The sequence below is a fragment of the Lagenorhynchus albirostris genome, chromosome 17 (genome assembly GCF_949774975.1).
Source record: "Lagenorhynchus albirostris chromosome 17, mLagAlb1.1, whole genome shotgun sequence".
In the NCBI taxonomy this organism is placed as follows: Eukaryota; Metazoa; Chordata; class Mammalia; order Artiodactyla; family Delphinidae; genus Lagenorhynchus; species Lagenorhynchus albirostris.
Window position 1 is genome coordinate 3,936,038 of NC_083111.1, and position 25,172 is coordinate 3,961,209.

General features: G+C 43.3%; 1 protein-coding gene across 1 annotated transcript in view; it reads left to right on the top strand.

Moving 5' to 3' along the window:
* Nucleotides 1-424: 424 nt before the first annotated feature.
* Nucleotides 425-25,172, top strand: part of XKR4 (XK related 4) — a 320,227-nt gene continuing 295,479 nt past the window's right edge. Inside the window, exon 1 of the mRNA XM_060128111.1 lies at nt 425-1,245. Coding sequence (XP_059984094.1) covers nt 425-1,245 — 821 coding nt within the window. The remainder of the gene's footprint in view (nt 1,246-25,172) is intronic.

A 25,172-nucleotide genomic window follows, 5' to 3' on the forward strand; every position in this document is an offset into this window, starting at 1 on the left:
CGGGAGGAGGGAGCGCGCGCGCGGGGAGGAGAGGGATGTGCAGGTCCGAGGGGCGCCGCGGCGGCCGCTGCTGCTCCTGCTGCTGGCGGCGGCGGCGGCTCGGGCGGCAGCCGCGGGGCCGGGACGGCGAGGAGCGCGGGCGGCGGGCAGGGGCGCGCGCCGGGCGCCGCGAGCAGCTTGGCTCCGCGCAGGCAGCCAGGCGGCGCTCCTGCCGGCTCCGGGCGCGCCGCTAGCCCGGCCCAGCGCCCAGCCCGGCGGGCGGCGGGCGGCGGGCGAGCCGGCGCAGGAGCGGGCGCAGGGACAGCGGCAGGGGAGCCGCGCCGCCAGGGAGGGAAGCCGGGGCGAGGCGAGGCGGCGGCGGGAGGAGGAGACAGCGGGGAAAGGTGTCACATAAAGGAAGGCTCTTCTTCGCTTGGGAGGCATCATGGCCGCTAAGTCAGACGGGAGGCTGAAAATGAAGAAGAGCAGCGACGTGGCGTTCACCCCGCTGCAGAACTCGGACCACTCGGGCTCGGTGCAGGGACTGGCTCCGGGCTTGCCGTCGGGGTCGGGAGCCGAGGACGAGGAGGCAGCAGGCGGCGGCTGCTGCCCGGACGGCGGCGGCGGCTGCTCGCGCTGCCGCTGCTGCTGCCGCTGCTACTGCTGCTGCGCCGGGAGCGGCGGCTCCGGGGGCTCGAGCGGCCCGGGCGGCGGCGGCGGCGGCGGCGGCGGGGCGGGCTCCGCGGCGCTGTGCCTGCGCCTGGGCACGGAGCAGCGGCGCTACTCGCTGTGGGACTGCCTCTGGATCCTGGTCGCCGTGGCCGTGTACTTCGCGGACGTGGGCACGGACATTTGGCTCGCCGTGGACTACTACTTGCGCGGCCAGCGCTGGTGGTTCGGGCTCACGCTCTTCTTCGTGGTGCTCGGCTCGCTCTCCGTGCAAGTGTTCAGCTTCCGCTGGTTTGCGCACGACTTCAGCACCGAGGACAGCGCCGCCGCCGCCGCCGCCGCCGCCGCCGCCGCCAGCTGCCCGCAGCCCGGAGCCGACTGTAAGACGGCGGCCGGCAGCGGCTCTGCAGCCGCGGAAGGCGAGGCTCGCCCTTCCACGCCGCAGAGGCAAGCGTCCAACGCCAGCAAGAGCAGCATCGCCGGCAACAGCAGCGGGGCCACGCGGTCCAGCGGCCAGCGCAGGTCTGCGTCCTGCTCCTTCTGCCTCTGGCTCCTGCAGTCGCTCATCCACGTCCTGCAGCTCGGGCAGATCTGGAGGTACCGTATCGGGGGTGGGGGAAGAGGGAGATTTGCTGCCGCTCCTGCGTCCCCACTGCTTTACTCTTGCACAAGAAAATCGTTGAGGGTTGCCGTGGTAGTAACCCTAGTCACACTCCTTCCGGGTTTTGGTTTGGTTTGGTTTGGTTTGGTTTGGTTTTAAATTTGTGATCACAACCTAGGGTGGGAGAGGAGTGAGGGGCAAGGGAAAGGCAGCAAAGTGGCTTTGAGCGCTCAGCCCTTGTCTTCCCACTCCGTTCGACCAGCTTCTCTATGTGCTACACCCCCCTTCCCGCTCCCCCCCCCATTTTTAGTGATCCTGTTTCTGTGAGTAGGAGAGGATTCCTATCACATCTTCTAAAACTCCTTTTTAATTATGTTGAATTTGAGGTGTGTGTTGCAGTTTGGATGGCTTCTTTTGTTCCCTGAGAAAAATTGCTAATTCTAGTTAGATGGAGCTATTGCTGTTCAAAAGTACCCACATTTTAATTCTCACGGCTAGAGAAGTACTGTGCTTCAAGTAAAGAGCTTAGTAGGGACACACTTGTTTTTTGGGGGGACTGTGTATATCTATATCTATTTTTATATCCATCTCCAAATACCAGTAAGTACACTTTATGGAACCCAGACTTACTCTAGTGGTGCCCTTTCTGATTATCCTGCAGTGTCACCTCAGCTGATTTCTGGGATAGCTAAGAACCCTTGGAAAAGGGTGGTGCATCTTGTAAACTTTGACCACACTTGGCATCTTCATTGACTTTCTCTGCTGCTTGTCACCTGATCTACCAAGTGTTTACACAGATATCACTTCCACTTACAAACTGGAGTACAAACTGGAATATGGTTCCTTTGGGCAGAGGGAATCATCTCTGGAACCGTCACAGCCTGGATTTAAGAATATAACGAAGTGGCAGGCTCAGGAATGCGTTTCTCCAGGTTTTATATGTTTTTGATAGCTTTTTGAATGATATTTTACAGCTACAAGAATTCTTGGTGTTGAAGCATTTAAATGCTAACATCCCAGAGTTATGCTTTTTGGGTTTTTCTTTTTTTTTGGGGGGGGTGTTTAAAATAACTTAGTAAGTATAAGTAAAATGAGGAAACTTCCTCACAAGTGCACTGATATGGGACTACACTCTGCTATGCCAGTGTCCTTTTCAATTTTATTTGTAGTTATTTTTGTGATTAAAAAACCAAAACGATTTATGAGTCATTAACTCTGCTACAACTCAGAGAATTTGTGGAACGGAGCTAAAATCGTCTTTTACGGTGAAGTGTAGTGTTTTCATTGAGAAGAGCAAGTGTGATTATTTTTCAGTCTTTTCCGGGACCGTCTTTGTAAAGCAGGGTGAGCATTGCCACAGACAGTGACTTTTCAAACTGAGAAACTTTTTTTTCCAAGCAGATACTTTCTGGTAAAGTGCTATATGATACGCAGTGCGACCAACTGATGTTGGAAACTTCCATGCTTTGGACTTAAAGGACGTTTTGAAATGTCAGTTAAGTGTGATAGCTCTATTTCCCATGGTTGACTACTGCAAAGGCTTGCAGCTTGGTGCTTTTCGAGTGTGATGAACTCAAAGGCTTGATTTAATTACTGAAATTATTTACGGGGTGAGATTCATATGATTAGCAGTTTTAATCTGATAATGTGGTAAATGAAGCTTAACACTCCATTTGTTAACTTCTGCAAACTTCATGCAGGATTTGGAAATCACTCACTTTTACCTTTAAAATGTCTAGATTTATGTAAATCATGCAAACACTTATCAGTTCTATTAGCTGAAGAACTATCTATGTTTCTTACCGATTTATACTTTATGAAAAATTGAATATCAAATTCTAGTTGTGTTTATTAGGCCTTCTAGACCAAACATTTTCCCAATTGAAAAATGATGTTTAATATCTCAGGACATAAAATGTGGAAAGTGAGAAATAATTAGGAAAAGAAAAGGGCCTGAATACATCTCAGCGAGACCATAGCCACTGGGTCATTTGGCCACACAGCAAAGCTATGGAGGGGTGGGGGGCAGGGATGGGTAAGGTTCAGTGCAGAAGGAAAACCACAGGCTGCCAGACACATGCATTCACCAGCCCAACCCTTGGAGAAACTATGGTCACACATGGCTCCTTTTTGTCGAGCATTTCTACAATATTTTCCTTAAAGCCTTCAAAGTTTTTTCTGCTAACACATGGTCATTTGGGAGGAGATAGTATTTTTTTGGATATATATACACATATTTTTTTTAATATTTGTTTACATATTCAGAATAATGTATTTAATAATGTATATCTGAATTATCTAATCTTACTGTTCTTGGATTCTGGCTAAGATATTTGGAGGATGGTGGGGTAACTTGGTGGAAGCATGATCTAAGACTCAGCCTCATTTTCTCCTTATAATGTTAAAAACAAAGCAAAAAACAACAAACCAAAAACTTTAGCCTAATGTAAGGAAATTGAAATGGGGTCAGAGAGTTCATGGAATTTAACACTCCGATGCATTCCGAATTGTTTCAGTTTCTCTGAGCATAGAAGATTTGAATGGAACTTGGGGGGATGGGTGCGTCTTTGATAATAAACTGGTGAAATGCAGTTCATCTCAGATTATTATATTAGACCATTATCTTCGACCACTGTGATTCCTTAATTAGGAGCATCCCTCTGGTTTTTCAAGCTTTTCTTTTCAATGCATTGTACACAAATGTTGCAGAAAGACCAAGGTATCAATGGTTCAAAGCTCAGAGTTCATTACTCATGTTTTAACATGCTACTTTCTAAGATCAATAAAATAGATTTTAGCTAGGTTGGTAACTGTTCATTGTATTTCCATGGAATTCAAGTTATTTTAGGTAAGGGTCAGATTCTAAAAGCTCTCTGTAGATAAAATCCTTTGAAATACCGTCAAAGTGTTTGCTTGCTCAGAAATAGCTGTTTGAAACATTTTGGACAAGATTTGCCTGTATTCATACATTTATTACAGATGCAACTGCTGAAAGCAATGGTACATATTCATTTTAATTAATGTTTACTAATGGAAAAATTAATGGCAGCTTTTAAAGTCGCAGGAGTTGATACTGGGAAAGAGCCGTTTGAAATAATAAAGTGAATTTTTGCTACCATGTGAAAAGAGCAATTGTGACTTTAAAGGAACTGTGTCTGTGAATGAATGAGGAAGTACTTTTTCTTTCTTGTTCACATCATGTGATTCCAGAAGTTACTAAGAGCGCAGTTCAGCCAGTGGGAATCAGAAACGCGCAATCAGATCAGCTTTTAGTCTTCATAATACCCGTGATCAATTACATCTGGACGTCTTCTTCCTTCAGAGTTTATGACTTATCTTCAAATTTGACCTGAATTTCTCCTACACATGTACGTGTGTAGGTACGTACCTACTTAGTTGTTTTTTAGCAAATAGGCACATGGTAACTGATAACTCCGCGGATGGTAGAGTGGGGAATATTTTTACCATTTTTGGTTTTGTTTCTGAATATCTTATGGTGAGAGTCACCTGGTGGAAGAACAGCTTTCTTGTGTTTCTCATGCTTGATCCCCCACGAGCTATTAACATGTGTCCCGTATTCAGGTACTTGGGAAAATGACAGGTTAAGCAGAATTAGGCAGATTTCTCCACAGCAGGACTTCTCAGAGCCTTTACTTACTAAGCTGTTATGCAGCTGTCAGTAAGTTTTTAAAGGCACAGCTATTAAATCCTCTTGTAATCATGGGTCACACAAAGCACTTTGAGAAACATTGTTCTATGCCATTCTTCAACCTGCCCAAACAAGAATTATAATAAGAAGAATTTTATGTGGTACGTTAAACATCTACAAATATTTTTATGCTCCTCTCTCGTCTAAGCATTAGTCCTTCTGTATATGAGAAGGCTGGCAGAGAGGTTACTCAAAGATTACTCAAGATTGCTTAAACTCAGAGGGGTTAAGTAACTGGTGCAAGGTTACCCCACTATTATGTGATGTAGCTCGGAGTCAAAGCCAGGCCTGTCTTACCCTAAAGTCTATTTTTCCTGGCTCAATTAGCTACCTCCAAATGCCAATTTGGATAATAAGGACAACAACGTATAAAAATGACAACTTCCCTTCACCAAGGTTGGCAAAGTTCGAGAGAGAGCTGAGTTTAGACAAGTTAGGATGTTTCTCTAATACACACCAGTGGTTCAGTGGCAGAACGGAGGCTGGAGCTCAGATCACCTGACCAGCGTTCTTCTTCCTACACCACTTGGACGCACTGAGGTTGTTGTAGTGGCATTAACGACTAAGTGGCATAATGTATGTGAATAAGCAGAAAGGGCTTTGCAAATGATAAAAAATTCTAGAGATAAGGAATGGGTAGGAGGATAGCATACTGGGTACAGCTGCGAGTGTTGAAAAAGTACCTTATTGATTCTGAGTTAGTTCTGAATTCTGATATACGTCAAGCACGATTGGTGCCCTTTCCTGAGTTTATTGAATGGTCATTTCCCGTATATCTGTGTTCCCTCTGCTGCTTATTAATTTATCTATTCATCTGTATTGAGTACCTGCTCTACTCAAGGCACTATGCTGGTTACTAATCGCCCCAAGATGAATAAAGTACACATCTTCTTTCGAGGAATCTACTGTCTGATGAGGAGGATGGAACAGTAAACCCACAATTTCAGTACTGGGAAATAAGCACTCTGATAGAAACAGGAAACTCAAGCCACCTTAGTGGTTCAGGTAAGACTCTGGAGAGGATATGTTTGAGCAGAGGTTGTGATGGTGGGCAGGTCTGCTACTGAAATAAAGCGGAGGTTGGCAGTGAGGGCTTGGATATGACTGTGCAAAAGGGCAGAGAGGCAAGAAAGAATAAGGCAGGTTAAACGTGCCCTTCGAACAGAGAGAGCGATTGAGAGACCGTAGCTAGAAGTGAAGATGGAGAATTAGTTGGGCTGGACGATGAAAGGAATTTAGATTTTATTCTGAGGCACTGAGAAACCATTGAAGGATTATAAGGGTGAGGATTGTTGACAAAAGTGTGAGAATCTTGTTTTATTCAAAGGAGTGGCAAAACATTGAAAGATTCAGAGGAAATGTATCAATCCCTCTCTAACTCGATCATGTCCCTTTCATTCATAAAAGTCCATTGATTTTAAACGCATCGAGTGTGGATGTAATTGGAGCATATAAATCGGCCCAACCTTGTGGGAGAGTTGTAAACAGATTGGTTGAAATTTATTGTATTTATACCAAAGTAAATTATTGGCAAAAGTTTATTTTGCGTTAACTTTTTGAAGAGATTTTCCTTAGGATATGGTGGGCTTCACCTTATTGAAATCCTTAGAAAATTGTTCCTTGTGTTTGTGTAACGCTTCAATTTTCAGAGGGTTTCCAAGTTTTCTTTCTTAGGTGACCCTCAGACTCATCTTTGAGGTGACACATTTTGCCTATGTGGAAGTTGAGACAGAATTTTAAATGTTTTTCTCTTTAGGTCACGTAGTTCTGGGCAGATTCTAGGCTAGAATTCAGTACTGAGGTGGGAGGGAGAAAAATGATGTAACTGAGGATGATTTGGTAGAAGAGAAACCTGAAAACTTGAGAGCTCTCTGGTACTGAAGGATTCTAATGTGGAAGAAACTTTTGCGTCAACCCTCTGGGCAAAATGGATAGGATCTACAGGAAGAGATTTTGAATTAATATAAGGAAAACATTTTTAAGTAGTCATAAGGGATCCCAAGTTCAGCTAAGATTCCTTAGGAGTAACGAGTTCCTCATCATTGGAGTGTCTAAGCATAGTTTGGAAAACTGTAGGCAGAACTACGGTAAAAGATACTTTATTATACAGAGGGTTGGACTAGATCATCTTCCAGCTCTGAGATTTTATGACAATTTCTATCATTACATGCTGCTCCAAACGTAATGGGCTAACCTTTGCCTTTTTTGCATGAAAGAAGTAGGAGTTTGCTTGAATTACTGCAGCTGTGTCACTTTGAAATCTGTTCATTGGTTATGGACCCAGTATCTTCCCTGGAGAATCACAAATCCACACCACAGCCTTGAGTGCGGAGCTTGGTGTTTAAATCTCTGAGTTCGCTCACAGATATAAATCCACACACCATCAGACAGTCCTCTGTCCATTTACTTGGGTTTCTGTATGAGCTGGAATAATTTATGCATAAATCTGTGTGGTAAATGTAACTATTTCAGTGTCTTTGTCATAAATGCAGAAGTTGTCATTTTTCCATTCACTTGAACTATACACTTATAAGGGTAAAAAAAAAATGTTATACTTATTATACCCCATGAAATTGCAGGCTACTCTCAGAGCAATTGGAAGTAGCATCTATGCAAATGGATGCTATCATTTTTGAATAGCGTCCACAATCCTTGGGTCAGTAACTGGGAAGGTCTTTGCTCAGTCACTTACAAAAAAGGTCCTTAATGTTTGAATATCCAAGTCCATGACTTCTGTTAAATATGTTCTATATTTTTACAGTTTGAATGGAATAATCTACCACTGAATTTAAATAGCACCAGTCACTGAGTAACAGATAAATACTAGAATGATTCCCCTTTATATGGAATCCCGGGCCAATCTGATTAGCACGTTTCCCTGACTTGTTTTAGAATTTGAATAGCACACGTTCTAAGCTTATGGAAGCAAGGGTCAGATTTACTACTCTGACGTATTATCAAATAGGAGGTGCAGTGTGGTGTTGGTCACGCGTCTCAGGTATAATCTTGGAACATAGTTGGAATATGTTGATGGATTTCATGGGAAAAACATTCAGTAATTCTCAACAGGAAGTATTCTCTTGAATGACATGCGTAATTCTGACTACCACACCATGTGACTTCCTTCCAGCTGTATGATGGTGTCCTTGGGAGCTGTTGGCATGGCCGGTCGGGAAGAAGGACCATGGGCAAATCCTCAGGAGGTCACTCTAGTAGTTGTGCATCTTACGCGTGTAGGCATACGTGTTCAGTGAATATTTGCTGATCTGTGAATGAAGCCCAGGGGTTATTATTTCTTCTTTGCATGAGTGTAGCTGCACTTGCTGCCTGGTTGCTTCTTGAGCTGCTAATGGTACAGTGAATCAGAGAAGGCGCCGTGTTATCTAGAAAGGACACAGCAAATCACGCAGCTCTTTTGTAGGTTACTAGTGCTAGGAAAGTGGGGCTGCATTTCACAAAATACTAGTTATCCTCTGAGAAAGATGCAGCTAGACGCTCATCTTCACTTACCTGTTCTTGCTGATAGAAAGGTGAGACTGGGGAAGCTTTGGGATAGATAGTTTTCACTTAATTCTTACGTACTCTTGACCTTCTGAGAATACACCTGATACAGAATGATTTGGGGGAATTTTGGTGCCCCTACTTGTTTACTCAAAGAAAAGCTGTAGCTTCTGCTATTATGATGACCACGACCATCATCACCGTAATTGTTATCACCATAGAACATTACTTCCATGTCTAGTGTATGTACAGAACTCATACAATTACTGATGGTGAGGGATAATAAAGATGGGTTAAAATGGAAATGGATCAGTCCAGAAATCCTCTAGAGGCAAGAGGTGGCCTGTAGGACAACGGTAGATCTTTTCTAACCCTGAGATGAGGGCAGAGGGTCACAGTTAGTGTATCAACGATGGATCTTATTTAGAGGGGCAGCTGCCTTTTGGGGAACTGGACTAAAAGGGGATCAGATGATTTGGCCACTTGGGGGCTCAGACCCCCGGCAGTCACCTACTGTCCTGGGTTTACATGTGACAGCACCTGCCAGTGGCCCCCCAAGTTTAGGTCTTCTTTTGGTTTCCTCCTTCTGGGTCTTAGTTTTCTACCTGTATGATGTGATTAGTCAAAAATAGTGTCCAAGGTTCTTTCCAGGCTTAAAATTCTGATTCTTCTTTGCTTGTCCAGTCCCCAGAGTATATGCACCAGAAAGTCTGTTCTTCTAAGGCCGTGACTACTGCATTGTGTAAGTCAGTCAAAGGGGATCTACAGGGGGTTTCCAGAGTTGACAATATTAGTGTCCGAAACCCAGGAATCGGTATTATATGTGGAGAGAGAACCTTAAGCTTATTTGTATAATGCAACTTATTTTGTATCATTTCCAAATTTTAGTTATAATCAAATTAAACCATTTTCATTAAAACTCATATCTAAGTATTTGAAGTTGATGTTCAAAGTGTTCCATATCACTAATTTTAAGAGATGTACCCTATAGACTTGGGAAGCCACCATTGCCTTCCGCCTTTCATGGGAGGAGGTATGCACAGCTGGAGTGCTAGGATTAACAAATAGGAACAATGCTTCACAGGCCTAAAAAGAACTATCCATTAGGTCAAGGAGAAGGCTGTTGTCAGAGCTAGATTTGCTTCTAAATTAAAAGCTTGTCCTGGGTTACACTGTCACTGATTTAATATGCTGGAAATTGAATTAAACACTATACAAAGATACTGTATCCAGGTCTGCACTTGTTGAGGAACAGGGCTGTGTTACATTCTGCCAGAAGAGCTCAACCCCTTAACCTTTCCCAGTTGGGGAGTGCCTGGATCTTCAGGATGTTAGAGATCTGTTGTGACACTGCACAATTTTCAACCTCACGACAACATTTCAGTTTTTTACATTAAAAAAATTTTTTTAAAACATTTATTTAAAAATTGTCTGAAGTATGTCAAACTGTTTTCCCCCTTTCATGATTCATAAGTAGGCTGTTTGAATCAGTTCTACTTCTTTTGCTTACTTTATGTACTTGCACTGTTTTCCTGGCAGGGGAATCCTTCTACACAAACAGAGCAGTGGGCAGTGTGTGGGGTGGGTGAGGATTAGTCAGTCAAAATCAGGCACATATAGAAAAAAGGAGGATCTGCAGTGAAATGAGTCTAAAAAGACTTGAGCTGACTTGGATTTGGCTTCCCATCAAGTACATTTTTTTAAAGTGTATAATATGATGTTTTTTTTTAATTCATTCTTTAAAAAAATTTTGTTGTGGTAATAACACTTAACATGAGACCTACCCTCTTAATTAAAAATTTTTTAAATTAATTTTTATGAGAGTATAGTTGCTCCACAACGCTGTGTTAGTTTCTACTGTACAACAAAGAAGTACATTATTTAAGAAGGAAAAAGTCACCTTTCTGAACCCCCAGCCTAGGAGATTTCATTCATGTAAATAGTAGTCTGATTCCTCTTTCTGCAGCCTAGATAACAATTATGAATAAAGATATCAGTCTGGGGCTCAATTCTCTATTTTCCAGGTCTTTTCTCAGTAGCAGAGAGTCAATACTCAACACAAAGGTAGCCACTGTAGCAGTAACAGTTACAGAACAGTCCCTCATCGTTTCCTTCATTAGTTCATGGCATAATCACTGCATCAGTGTGACAGTAACAATGAAGAAATGATCCTTCAGGAAAGAGGGGAAAGGATTTGTAAAGCCTTCTTTTGTCTTGATAAGAATTTTCAGCTGATTAATTAATTTGCTGTTTTACCAAAGTAAAATTAATAACAATCATTTTTTAAAATGTAGGTCAATTCTAGAAAACTCTCCAAAGTGATTTTTAGTACTTGGGTCTGTTGTTATAAATTAGGAAGGATGTCCCATAGGGTTTCATATCTCTAGGGGATGCACTGCTATTAAGAGTGGCAGTCACAGATATCCTGTGGGATTTTTCCTGAATCGGTTGGTGATGGTTGGGTTTGAAAAACTGAGTTCTAGATGGGAACAGGTCATATAACACAGTCCCAATGAAAGCATAAATATTAGTTGTGTTCCTGCTTCTAAAAAGTGAACAATCATTACAATTACTTAAGGATATACTAATATCTATCTATATCATATGTGGAATCTAAAATATGATACAAATGAATTTATTTACAAAACAGAAACAGACTCACAGACATAGAAAACAAACTTATGGTTCCCTGAGGGGAAAGGTTGGGGAAGGATAAATTAGGAGTTTGGGATTAGCAGATACAAATTATTATATATAAAGTAGATAAACAACAAGGTCCTACTGTGTAGCACAGGGAGCTATATTCAATATCCTGTAGTAAGCCATAATAGAAAAGAATATGAAAAAGAATATATGTCTATATTTATATGTAGAACTGAATCACTTTGCTGTCCAGCAGAAACTGACACAACATTGTAAGTCAACTATATGTCAATAAATTAATTAATTAATTAATTAAGGTTGGAATCAAATGGGTAAGGGAGAGGAAACCTGAAGTTCTGATCAATACCTTGGAAACTATCATTTCATCCCATTCTCTGATCTGCTGGTAGAAGAGGTGGGAGTTATGGATCGAGCATGAATTGATTAGTTGGAGGAAGAAAAAAAATAGCCATGAGAGAAATGAACGAAGATGGAGAATTTTATTCCATACTCAGAGGATGAACTTTTAATCCTTTGTCGTAGGAGTGGGAAAATTGTACTGATCCCCATTCTATAACGCATCACAGCAAAGTTTAAAGCAAGGCTTCACCAGCCAGGCTAAGTTTCCCTTAGATGAGTTGCAGCTCCAGCTGTGATGATGGTCACGTTTATGGGATCGAGTTGAGACTGAGGGCACCAGTGGGGTCTGCAGTCTGAGGGACTTTGACCCGAGTCCCGGATTATCACACAGGTCAGAAGAGGGCAAGTCAGCTGGCAGAGGGTCAAGGCCAGGGCACATCATCACAAAGGGGAACATATTAAGAGCCCAGGATTCTAAGCAGGGACCAGAAACAAACTTGATAATAGTAAAGGGAGGTTAGAATCTGAGATCAAGGTCATCATGCAGGCAAAGCATGACACCCGGACTTCAAAGTGTGAAACTGAAGGGAGATTTGTTTCATTTATGTTCTCGTTATATAACTTCTGTCTGGTCGGGTATCAAGAGTAGGGCCTACAACTGGAGGTTGAGTTCTCATCCCACTGAGGGGAGGGCAGAGAGCTGGGATTGAAGGCAGGTTCTCACTCATCCACTGTGGACACCTGCAAATTCATCAGCAGCCCATTGGCCGAATCACTATGTGGTCACTGTAATTGGTTCCTGAGAATAAAATGACAGACATAAGTGACCAGTGATAACCTTTTCATCATGTTTTCCACAAACATCTGCTTAAAATCATAGTAAGAAAAACATGTTAAAAAGAATATGCTCTCAAAAAGTTTATGTGGAATCTAAAAAAAATGTTACAAATGAATTTATATGCGAAACAGAAATAGACCTGCAGACAAAGAAAACAAATTTATAGTTACCAGAGGGGGAAGGGGGAGAGGGAAAAATTAGGAGTTTGGGATTAACATATACACATCACTATATATAAAATAGATAACCAACAAGGACCTACTGTGAAGCATTAGGAACTCTACTCAATATTCTGTAATAACCTATAAGGGAAGAGAATCTGAAAAAAATAGATACATAGGTATGTATAACTGAATTTCTGTGCTCTAAACGTGAAACTAACACAACGTTGCAAATCAACTATACTTCAATAAAAAAATAAATAAAAATAAATGGTTTAAAAAAAAAAAGGCTTACCATCTAGGAAAGGAGGCAAGTCGCTTTCATACCCCTGCAATCTGTCTGTGATGAGGCACTGAGTGACCTGTTGCCTTACTCAAGGTAGAGTCAGCAACCAGCAGCCTTAGCATCTCTTGGAAGCATCTCAGAAATGCAGAATTTCAGGCTCACCCCGATCTACTAAATCACAACTTGCACTTGAACAAAATCCCCGGGGGATTCGTAGGCATTTTTAAGTTTGAGAAGCAGAATAGCATCCATTCTGCTACAGAGGAGGGAGGACCCCTTTCAGCTGAAATGGTCAAGGAAGGCTCATCTGAGCTGGACATTCATGGAAAATATACTTGATCCAGACACCGTAACTGGCTTTCTCACTAGTTATCGCACTCAGTACGACAGCTTGGAAACCGTACCGGTGATAGGCGCACACGTACACACCCGGGAGCCTCCTCATAGACAGCACTGTAAGCAAAAGTATGACAAACAAAGTGAAAGATTCTAGTAAAATCTTTATTCAAACTCCATTGTTTTATGTTTTTATTGTTCACAACTGTTGACTGCTCTCTGCTCACAGTTTTATATTCTACTCAGACCTTATGCCATCTGGTCACTTGGGATGGAGGGGACAAGGGGTGGTGAGAAAGGGACCAGACCTTCTCAGCGGAGGTGGACACTAGGAAAGCGTTGGGTTCAGAGTAACCAGACCGTTAGGTTAGAGAATGAAAAGAGGGACATGGGGCTTCCCTGGTGGCGCAGTGGTTGAGAGTTCGCCTGCCAATGCAGGGGACACGGGTTCGTGCCCCGGTCCGGGAAGATCCCACGTGCCGCGGAGCGGCTGGGCCCGTGAGCCGTGGCCGCTGAGCCTGCGCGTCCGGAGCCTGTGCTCCGCAGCGGGAGAGGCCACGGCGGTGGGAGGCCCGCGTACCAAAAAAAAAAAAAAAAAAAAAAAAAGAGGGGCATGGCAGCTCTTGCCAAGAAAGACATAATGATTTGTCATCTTTGCTCAGAGAGGCGGAGCTAGGCTGTTTGTGGCATCCTTATTCATACTTTTCTGAAAAGGGAGCAGCCTTGAGGGTGAGCAAAGATGTCCCATCGCTGGGTGTCAGGGACAGTGGAGCGGGAGGTCAGGTTCTGCACATCCCTCATCCTTAGCTTTTAGTCTGCTGGACCAAGGAGCTTCTGCATCTTCATGGGAAAGAGGAACCAAGAGAGGAGTAACGGAGACGAACTAGGAACCCAGGCCTGCGAGACCAGGTCCTGTCCAGGAGTTGGCAGGGTATTTTTATAAGATGACGTGGGAAGACTTCTGATGACCAACCTGCTGTGTGCAATTCAGCTCTTTATGGTGACCCAGGAGGCTCACAAGGCAGGCTATGCCATGGGAAGAAATATGACAGTTCAGCCCGATGTCATGCTTTACTGTTTGTCTTCCTAAGTGAGAAACATAGCATCAACAACATGACAAAATATGTCAGTGTCTGGGTTGTGGGATAAAGAGATAATGAGGATGGCGCCTTATAAGATGTATATTTGGGTAGATGTGCGATCAGTTTCCTTATTTCATGTTAAACAAAATAGAAGAAGATGGCCTTCCCAGAAATGCTTCTTTGCAAAGTAATAGTTTTCTAATTTCCCTTTCGTACAACATCTGGTGTTGCTAGGCTGTCATTTCTGTTGCTAGGGTTCCCTCCCCCAACTATGTGCTAGGACATGATTGTTTCGTTCAGTGTTCCTAAGTGTTTCCGTGGAGAGTTCCTAAGTTAAATTTTCTCAGTCTGCTTTATCATTAGGTGTGGTCACCCTGCCAGGCTCTAGACCTACATGTCTTTCCAATATTGTAGCTATTTCCATTGAAATTTAGTTATTCTGGATTGAGGTGTGCTGTCAGTGTCAAATACCCAGGGGATTTTGAGGACTTAGTGTGAAAAAAAAGGGAATGGTAACTATCTCATTAATAACTTTCATAAGGGTTATATGCTGAACTGATAACATTTTGGATATATTGGGTTAAATAAAATATACTGTTAAAATTAATTTCACCTGTTGCTTTTTTTTTTTAAATGTGACTACCAGAAAATTAAAATTACAAACGTGGCTTGCATTGTATTTCTATTGGACAGAGATGCTCTAGATGATGTGAGAGCTCAGTTCTTGAGGAGTGAAAAGAGGATAAATCCAAAGTGAAGTGTTTCAGAATATTAAGATAAGAATTTGCTAGAAGTTACCAAGGAAAGAACACCGAGTTGTTTCACTGCTGAGGCAGGTTGACTTAATGGATTTTGCAAATAAGGTTACCTGCTGGTAAAAACGGGGTCTTTAGGAGATAAAAGCCCTAATGTGGGTGCAGCCCATGGTCTTCCCTGCTTCCTGCCTTGCTTAAGGCCCAGCGACCTGCTGTGCTGCTTTGGTGGTTTAATAAATAATTCTTAATGACGACGACAATAAAAACTAAATCTTTGTAAGTGCCGTTGTAGCTTGCCAAGCGCATTCTCTCCTATTAAACCATCCAATCTTCTCACCAGCCTCTCAAGGCAGGAATTTTTATCATTCCCATGTGAAGATGAACCCACTAAGGTTCAGAGAAGGTAGAAGATTTGCTCAAGGGCGCACAGCTCCTCAACAGCAAGTGCTTGCACTCCCATTCTCGACTTCAGCTTCTGAATTGCAAGCTTTTCCCACTGTATCTTACAAGATTAATCCAAGAGAATCGCCTGGAGAAGCATTTCCCGACCTTTCCGGCTGGCAGCTGTGCTAAAAACTGCAGTGAGTTCAATTGTACTGTGACATCAGTGGGAATTAGTTAATACCAGTTTATAGGATTTTCCTCTGACTACCGGGAAAGGGAGAGCCCCACCTGAGGACAGGAGGTCAGATTTGAGTCCTGACTTTGCTGGAAACTCCTCAACTACAAAACAGTGGGTGGGAGTTACATCAGATCATTTCTAAAGTCCCTTCCAGCTTTATAATTCTATGAAACCTGGCATCTAAAAGGAGTATATCAACTCTTTTCATGCACCTTATTAAATATCCACTTGGGGAACAATATGCATGTTTTATTAACCTGGGCTAGTTTTCTGATAAACTACTCCCGGAGTTGGTATTTCACACCAAACTTCAAACATTTTATCCACCATGTGTCACTTTCATTTGGTGCCTACTGGTAAGATACATGTTGTTTCCATTGGGAAATGCATGACACTAAAGAATAGTAAGTAGGCTCCAGTCCCATGTGAATACTATGTAGTTAACCTGTATTTTTATTTTTTAATTTTATTTATTTATTTATTTATTTATTATTTTTTGCGGTACGCGGGCCTCTCACTGCTGTGGCCTCTCCCATTGCGGAGCACAGGCTCCGGACGCGCAGGCTCAGCGGCCATGGCTCACGGGCCCAGCCGCTCCGCGGCATGTGGGATCTTCCCGGACCGGGGCACGAACCCGCGTACCCTGCATCGGCAGGCGGACTCTCAACCACTGCGCCACCAGGGAAGCCCAACCTGTATTTTTATCCTCATTTTGCATGCAGTCATGCTTTGCATATGCCAGCGTTCTACCCCACATATGTTCATAAATTATGACTTCAACTACGACCATTCAAGGCAAGCCCCGCTGTCAGTCACATCTCTCTGAGACCAGCAGGATTTACATCTGACATAACTTCAAATTCAACTCCTAAGACCTATCTCAGAGGACCAACTCTATATAGTCCAGCATATGCAAGTGCTAGAAAATTCATTCTCAAATGCACACAATGCAAAATTTTCAGAATCAGACACAGCTAGTCTTTGAAAAAGCAATTCCAAATATTCATTTCTAAAAATCAAATAATTCCTCCCAAAAGATGCCCCCCAAAGTAGATATGACTTGCTTTGAAAAGGCTTGGCAACTGTAATCAACTCATTATTATTATTATTATTTGGTGGCATTCCATGAAAAATATATAGGATCATTTTTCTTTTTAGTTCAATGGCATCCTTGAAAAGTATAGTTTTTCCAGAGAGACTGATTTCCAAGTATGTTTTTAATGTTCATGACATTAAATGTGTTCTGACTTACTCTTTTTTTTTTTAAATCCCAAGTGATATGTTCTAAGAAACATGCATATCTATACTATAGTTATTTTCCCCATGATTTTCTTCCATGTGTACACCTGATCATACAGTTATGTAGGTTCGGATATGCTGGAAAGAACAGACGTGATTTAATTAAACTCAGATAGTCTGGAGTAAAAATGCCTTCATTCATTCATTCAATAAGTATTTCTCATGCATTCACTGTGGGTGGGCTCTGGGCACAGCAAGAGGAATGGGATGCACTCCCTGACTTAAAGGAGTTCTCTGTCTGGCAAGAGACTGTCTCATTTATAACTGTTCACACCTCAGAAGGTCATGCAGCCTCAGCAACGACGGGAGTAGTGTCGTTGGGAGAATAGCAGAGGGATGGGGAACCTCTGTCTGGAAGAAGGGGTAACATTTGAGTGGGACCCAAGAGAGTTCCGAGCAGAAAGCATAGAAGGGACAACGACGTCTCATGCCCTGTTTGTCAAGAGCTGAAGCGGAAAGTAGGAAGGAAAGAATGTTAGCAGATGAGTTGTGAGTTTGGGGCCAAACTAGCCAGGGCGTTGGGTGCTTTCCTAAGGAATCAGGACTTGATACTGTTGGCAAATGGGGGCTCCAGGGACACGTATAGATACATCTTTTCAAACACCTACCTTTTAGCAGTGGGAAAGATTGAATCGCAGAAGGAAGTCTCCTGCATTCTTCAGAGGCAGGGAAAAGAAAATGTGAGTGAGGGGTGGACTTGAAAAGTATCCGGAACTTTAAGGGGCTGTGGAATGAGTGAGTGAAACGAAAGCCCAGAAGAGCTTGGCGGGTCTCACTAAAGATTCTGATAGTACTTAATGAGCTATTGGAAAAGGCATAAACATAAACAGAGTTAAATAAAGATGCTCTGTAATGTAGGCTGGGCAATTAAAAAAGATTTACCAGAGTGAAGCTAAATACGGTGTCGTGAATAATTAATGGACCCGTGACAACTCAGTAATAACTACCCTGAACTTTCACAATAGTGCATGAACATGTGTGCGTGTCAGGAGGAGGGTTTGCTTTTATAGTCAACACCAGTTAGCTGGGAGATTTCCCCGCAAAAGTTAGTTAGGGATTCCCGGGGGTGGAGCCTGCTGACTGACCTCTGACCCGCGGTGAGTAGCTGCTGTCTCTCATGGGTTACTGGTTGAGCCTTAAAGGAGTTTAGTTGTAAATTCTGTTCTTGTCCTTCATTCCCTGGGCTCTAGGTGCTATTTTCGCTTTCAGTGGGATTTCCCTTTCTTACTTTAGGAAATGAACTTTGTTCTCCTTGTGGGTAGGTGCACTCCACCTGGAACAGACCTTCGTGGGTGAGGGAACCTTCCCTGAATGGACCGGGCCATTCAAGCCATTAGGACGTGGAGGACGGTCCACCTGGGATACTTAGCTCAGTGGAGACTCCGCAGAGGAAGTTACCTTTGAGCCCCAACTGACCTCTTTTATTTCAATAAATCCTCATTTAACAACCTTTAAAATTTTCTTAATTTTTAGTTTTTAATTAATAAACTTTTCCCCAAGCAGTTTTAGGTTTATGGAAAAGACGGAATTGAAAATACAGAGTTTCCGTATACTCTCCGCCCACCTCTCTCCAGGTTCCTCTATGACCAACATCTTCTGTTAGTGTGGTACATTTATACAATCGATGGACCCAAACTGATACATTATGTTGACTGAAAAAAAAAGAAAACTCGCAACCTGAAAGTTGAGAGTTATGTTTCATTCGGCGGGAATTTTTAGGACTTCCAACCTGGGAGGTAGCATATCAAGTAAGCCTGAGAGAACTGCTCCGGGGAGGTGAGGGGGGAGCCTGGTCATATAGGAGTTTTGCAACAAAGGGCAGGTCGTCTGAACGTCAGAAGAGTATTGTTGATTAAAGGAAACCAGATATCACAAGTTAAGAAATTTAGCGCTTTTCTCTGTACAGGAAGATGCAAGCGTCTGGGCTCACTGAAATCATTCCTTTGACATGCACCTCAGCTCTCTGGGGCCAGTATCCTGTGTTTTCACATCCTGAGTTTCCGCAGGGCTCACCAGCTGACCATAATGGCTGATGACTGTGACGTCCTTTGTTTACAATTACGACAGGCAACATTACATTTCTCATTACTATTAACTAAACTCCACAGTTGAGAATTCACTTTTTGTGTTGTAAATTCTATGAGCTGTGACAAATGTATACAGTAGTGACTTGTGTCCACCATTGCAGTATAACACAGAACAGTTCACTGCCCTAAAAACCCTCTGCGTTCCACCTATTCATCCCTGCCTCCCCCCTTCCCCTGGCACCCACTGATCTTTTTACTCTATGCATAGTTTTACCTTTCCCAAAATGTCATAGAGTTGGAATCATACGGTATGTAGTCTCTTCAGATTGGCTTCTTTCACTTAACAATATGCATTTAGAGTTTCTCCGCAGGATTTCGTGGCTTGATAGCTCATTCTTCTTAGTGCTGAACAATATTCCATTGTCTGGACACACCACAGTTTATTCATCCATTCACCTGCTGAAGGACACCTTGGTTGCTTCCAAGTTTTGACAATTTTGAATGAAGCTGCTGTAAACATTTGTGTTCCGGTTTTGTGTAGATGTAAGTTTTTTCAACTCATTTGGGTAAATACCAAGGAGCACAATTGCTTTGTCTTATGGGAAGGATAGGTTTAGTTTTATAAGAAGCTACCAAACTGTCTTCAAAAGTAGCTGGACCATTTTATATCCCCACACTTAACAACTTTTGAGTATCTACCATACCCTTGTTTGAGGGTATGAAGTTAGTGAACCAGGGCACAAGAGGTTATTCTAGAAAGAGCTAAGATACCATGACCTTGTTCAAGTTACTAGTTCTAAATTTAATCTTTTGGAGGGGGTTACTGATTAGGATCTATGCCTTATAGTATAAATCCCATAGTTATTCTTAAATGAGAAATGGGTAAAGGAATACAAATTTAAATTACAGTGAAATATTAGTTGTTCCCGTGATGCATTTGAATAGCTTGATGAAATTACTTTGCTGGACATGCAGACGTTGAGTTGTGGAGCCAGCTCTGGTTTCACATGCGTGTAAGAAAAATTACTGGAATGAAATCAGCCTTTTTTAAAATGTACCTTTGAGATGCGTTATATTCATGGATTTATAAAACTGCTTGGTAATTGTTCCTTTAAAAATGTAACCACGGGGTAAATAATTTTCAGTGAAAAAAATCACAGCACGTGTGCGCGCCCCCACCCCCGCCCCCCACAATCCTTTAAAAATACTCTGGAGTTCTGCCAGAGACTTGAATAGTTGCCCTGGGTAGCGACAGCCTGGTTCACTCATGCCAGCTCAGCTTGGGCTTTGCCTCCAATGGAGTTGAATGGAAATCAATACACAGATGAATGGCAGAAAATTGGTTTCTCTGCCTTTTAAAAGGCCTCGTCAGGGTCTTCATTTGAATTGTTATAGTATTAGCTAAGATTGAACTGAATTATTTTTGTAATTCTTAAAAACAGACAATGAATTAAAAATCTTCTTGTCGTCTGTTGGACTAAAGCAATAAAGAAGATGAACATGTTCATCCTTTTCAGCCTAAATCATATAATCAGATAATTTTCTTGTTTCCTTTGTTCTATATAGAAACAATTTGAGTATCAGTGTCAAATGTCTCTGCTTTCTGCATAAGTATTCATTTCAATCCAGGTCCCCACGTTTGTCTCCATATTTCCAACTTTTTGGGTTTTCAAATTGCATACAAATATTTGTGAAACTGAAAATTTGACATGATGTGAAATGACAATTCTAGTAAAGCTATCTGGCTGAGAAGGCCAGTAAAACTTTACCAGTTTCATTAAACAGAACCAGTCATTCCATTTGGTTGAGGCCTCAGCTTTGAAACGGATTGAGATGTTTGCTTCTCTGTCATGAGGATCGATGTGCGTCTGTTGATTGTAACGGGACCATGCTTGAATGGCCAGTCTGTGGGCCCTTGATTTTGGTGATAGTGGTGGGAGGGGTTAGCAAAGCAATGCTAAAGAATCACTTTTTCAGGTGCTTGAAAGAAAGAACAAAGCTTTATCTGGTAGAGACATGAAAGTTCTGAAATCTACCAAATTAGGAATAAGGAGGAGAGGCAGTAACAGAAAGAAATACAGTTCACACGTACTCCGATCTACATGTGTGACTTGCAGCAAAGTGCTGTCTTTCTTTTCTTCTCTTTAAGAAACACCTAATTAAACCCACAGTCACCTGGGGCTTTTGCTGTGTTACCTGGGGGTCCTCCGAGGACATGAGAGGAAGACGAACGGGGTGGGAGGAGGGGAGAGGAGAGGAAAGGCAGGCTGTGGGTCAGCCGTGTGTAAAAACGCCTTCATGAACTCACCTGGACGTGGCATTCGTGTGCTGGCTTGCACTTCGTCAATAATGTCTCTTGCTTACTTTGGAATATAGGTTTTAGATAAGATTGACACTTGATTTTATCAGCCTCACACTGGTTAGTTTTGTTTGTAAATTCTGTCCCTTTCTGGAATGTGTGCTTCACAAGAGCAGACATTTTTGTTTGTTCACAGCAGTGTCCCCAGCATCTAGTATGGTGCCTGGCACGTCGCTGTCATTTAATACGTACTTGTTGATTAAATGAATGAAATACAAATTAGCAAGTCACCATTCCAATCAAATACTTGGGTGCATTCCTAATTTCTATATGTTCTATTTTACTTGTGAATTTAATCCGTGGATTTAAGAAGCATGTGATGCTCAGGGCATCCCCTCGTCGCGTGCCCGATGGCCTCCCTGTCGAGTTTTGTTGTTGGCATCAGGCGAGTGGATGGAAGGGCTAGACTTCTGCAGAACTTAGACCCCAGAGCATTGGTACCAGGTCTTTAGATCCCGCAGCCTGAAAAGCCACTGCATAATCTAAGTGTGCTTGTCAGTTCCCTTAGAGAACATCCCAGGAGAAGCTGCTACCCCCCGAGATAACTGTGTGCCTTCCCTCCTGGACCCAAGATGAGCCTGGATTTTCACAAGTAGAAGCTTTGGTCCTGCTGGTTATGCTGGTTAAGCAGCCTCAGAAGCCTGTCTTTGCATAATACTCTCCTGCAGTGTGTGTCCCACAGGGAAGGTCCCCTGGGCTTTCCTAGTGACAGCCATGATTTATTGCTTCAGGTGGTCCCGTTCTTATTTTGTCTTGTGAGGTAAGAGTGAGCAAGAGATACAATTTGCACCATATTCTTATACCCAGTCCTACATCCTACACTTAACAGTTCTGACTGGACAAAAGCGCATGGCAACAGTAATCATAGCATCCCATCGTTTTATTTACAATAAAATATTGTACAGAATATTGTACAATAATAAATTCTGTACAAAATATTGTACAGAATTTACAATAAAATATTGTACAGAAACAATAATACAGAAAAAAATATTTTTCAGCAAAATCCTGAGAAAGGATGAATATCTGTTGAGTTTTTTTGCTATGGAGAGATAACCCAAAGACCTCAGTTTTAAGGGAAAAAATATATATTTGTCTTTCTAGGTACAAGGCTGGTTACCCATGTTATATTCTGAGAGCCTATATTGTGAGTCAAGAAAATAATTTTCCAGGATAAAGGAGTGATAGCCTCGAGGGACTTCTCCCCTGTGGGCAAATTCCTCTACAAGAATTCTCTCAAACCCTCTGGCAAGTCTGGTGCCAGGAGGCATAACAGCATGTGCTAGGGCTGCACCTCCGCTTGAAGTGAGGCAGAGTTAAAGAAAAATGTCAGTTTACAAACTGGTCTCTCCACTGACTACAACAGTTTGGCCTCGACTATGTGGTTCTTAACTTGTTACTTGACTGAAAAATGTTTATCAGATTGAGGACCTGGTGCTTGGTCGTTGGTGACCTGAGCGAGACAGGTTTTGCTGAAGCTCTGAGGGCAGAAGCCAGATTCCTGTGGGTAGAGGGTGCAATCAGAGGTGGGCAAGTAGGGAGGTGAGTGTGGGCGACACTAGAAAAGCTTGACCGTGAGGCCGAGAAGAGGGGCTGGGTGGGAATCTGGGCCCGGGAAGGGGGAAACTCCTAGCTTTTCTTTTCTTCTTTTCTGCTCTTCCCTTTTCTTCTGTGCCTTCTTGTGTTATATTTTAAATGGGAGAGTCTGGATCATGTGTGAATACGGTTGGATGGTGGATCCCAGAGAGGGTGAGAGAGGGACGTGAAACCTGAGACCAGCCTTGATTTCTTTCACATGTAAGGTTTCTAAGAAGCAGGGGGCGTGGCACCCAGAGCACAGGAAACAATGGCGTTTCTGGGGCGGTGGAGGGAGTAGGGGACCTGTACAGTCAGGGGCCGCTGGCCATCTGGTAATTTCTATCCTTTCTGTGAATTAGGAGACACGGTCATCTACTGTGGGAGGGGTGGGTATGCAGTTAGAGCAGGATTTACAAGGTTGAAGACATAGTGACTTAAAAGGATGGAGAAATAACCGGACTAGAGAAATCTGGTAAGATCAAGGGTCAGGGGGCCCAGTGGCGTTTGATGACCTTGATATGGAAAATTACCAATCTGCCTGATTTGTGATTTTTCTCTGCAGCCTTTGGATTCTCAGAAACATTCATCTAGACGTTTGTCAGCATCCAATCAGCTTAAAAAAAAAAATTAGGGTCCTATAGTTGGCACCAAATATATGACAACATACATTCCAGAGAGGAAATACCGACAATGATTTTAAAAGCCGATATACACAGAATATATCAGGTCATATATGCTATGAAGAAAAGTGAAGTGGGGGACAAAGAGAGCTGGGAGGAGAGTTTTGATTTATAGAAGGTAGTTTGGGAGAGTGTTTCCAGTAAGGTGACATTTGAGCAAAGAACTGAAGTGAGGGGAGTCGACCATGCAGACACCTGAGGCAGAAGCATCCCAGGTAGCAGGATCACACCTGGGAGGCTGCCCAAAGGGAAAGGGACCAGTATGGCAGGAGCACAGGAAGAGGTGGCTGAGCGGACGAAGGGGAGGGATCACGGGCCGTGCTCCTGGGTGTCTTGTGGGCCACAGAGGGGACCTTGCGTTTTACCTTGAGTGAGCGGTTTTAGGTGGCAAGAGGTCGACTGTGAAGTGGGGTTTTGCCGGCGGGTGTTGAGCAAAGGAGAAGAGTACAGGTTGAGGGCCTTTGCCAGAGGTGTATCGCAGTTGGATGGGGCCGCACGGGAAAGGGGGGGGAATTGAAATGGCCCCGGGGCTGCCACACCTCGTGACCTTGAGGGATAACTGCTTTGATTTGAGGAAAGCCCCCTGGACGGACAGGAGGCCGTGTCAGCGATGTGGACACGGCGTAGAGGGGGTGACTCTGGTCCCGCACGTGCTGTCCCGCGACCCACCAGCACGCTGACACGGGGGCCCTGTGACCGGACACAGGGAGGGACGCAGCCCCGCACAGAGGCTGGGTTACCTGCAGTGGTATGAGTGGGAGGGGACAGCCGGGCTGGGGGTCCCCCCCTTTCTCTCTAGGTGCCCCTTCGGAATGAACCTCCACTGGCAATGTACATGCTTATTGCTTCTGGTCTCGCCCTGGACAGTGTTTCTAGTCTCCAGTCCGAGGCATGAATGACCAGATGACCAGGTCCCCGTCATCTGTGAGAGTTTATGTAACTTGTGCTGGGTGTGTGTGTGTGTGTGTGTGTGTGTGTGTGTGTGTGTGTGTGTGTGTGTGCAGAACACACAGGCTCCTTGGCACAGGGCAGGTAAAGTTAGCCCCTGACAATCTGGACGTGGCCAGCTGACCTGTAGTTTACTTTCATTGCCACGGTCAGGACCCTGGACCCTGATCCTCAAAGTTCAGTCCTAACCCGCTTGTTAGAAATGCAGGCTCTCGGGCCTCCAATCGAATGGATTAGAATCAGAATTCACATTTTAGCAAGATCCCAGGTGACTCGTATGCATATTGAGAAGTGCTGCTCTAGAGATACTCAAAAACAAAATAAAACAAAACAAACGCAAACTGGGGGGCACTTATATTTTCTATTTAAGATCATTTTCCCAACATCCTTCTTGTGCTAAGCATAGTCTACCAACAGGCCTTCTCTAAGTTCTTTGAACAAAGTAGAAACATTGGTATAATCACTTTGCTACAAAGTGGAGCACAGATCACCTAATTACTTGTGTAGTGGGAAGTCATTCCCTTTTCATCTTATCTTTTCTTTCAAGATCCGGATCCTTTGGTCTTTCTAGATAAGAGTTCTCTTGCCTGGAAGCTTGGACCACTCCAGCTACCTCAGATGTCTCACTTCAGCTTCCCCTGAACGTAGTTGAGTTAAATAACTTATATGCGTGATTATATGCTTTTCAAAAGGATGTTTGTAACGATTTTTCAACATCTTCCCAATATTAGTTGCAGGA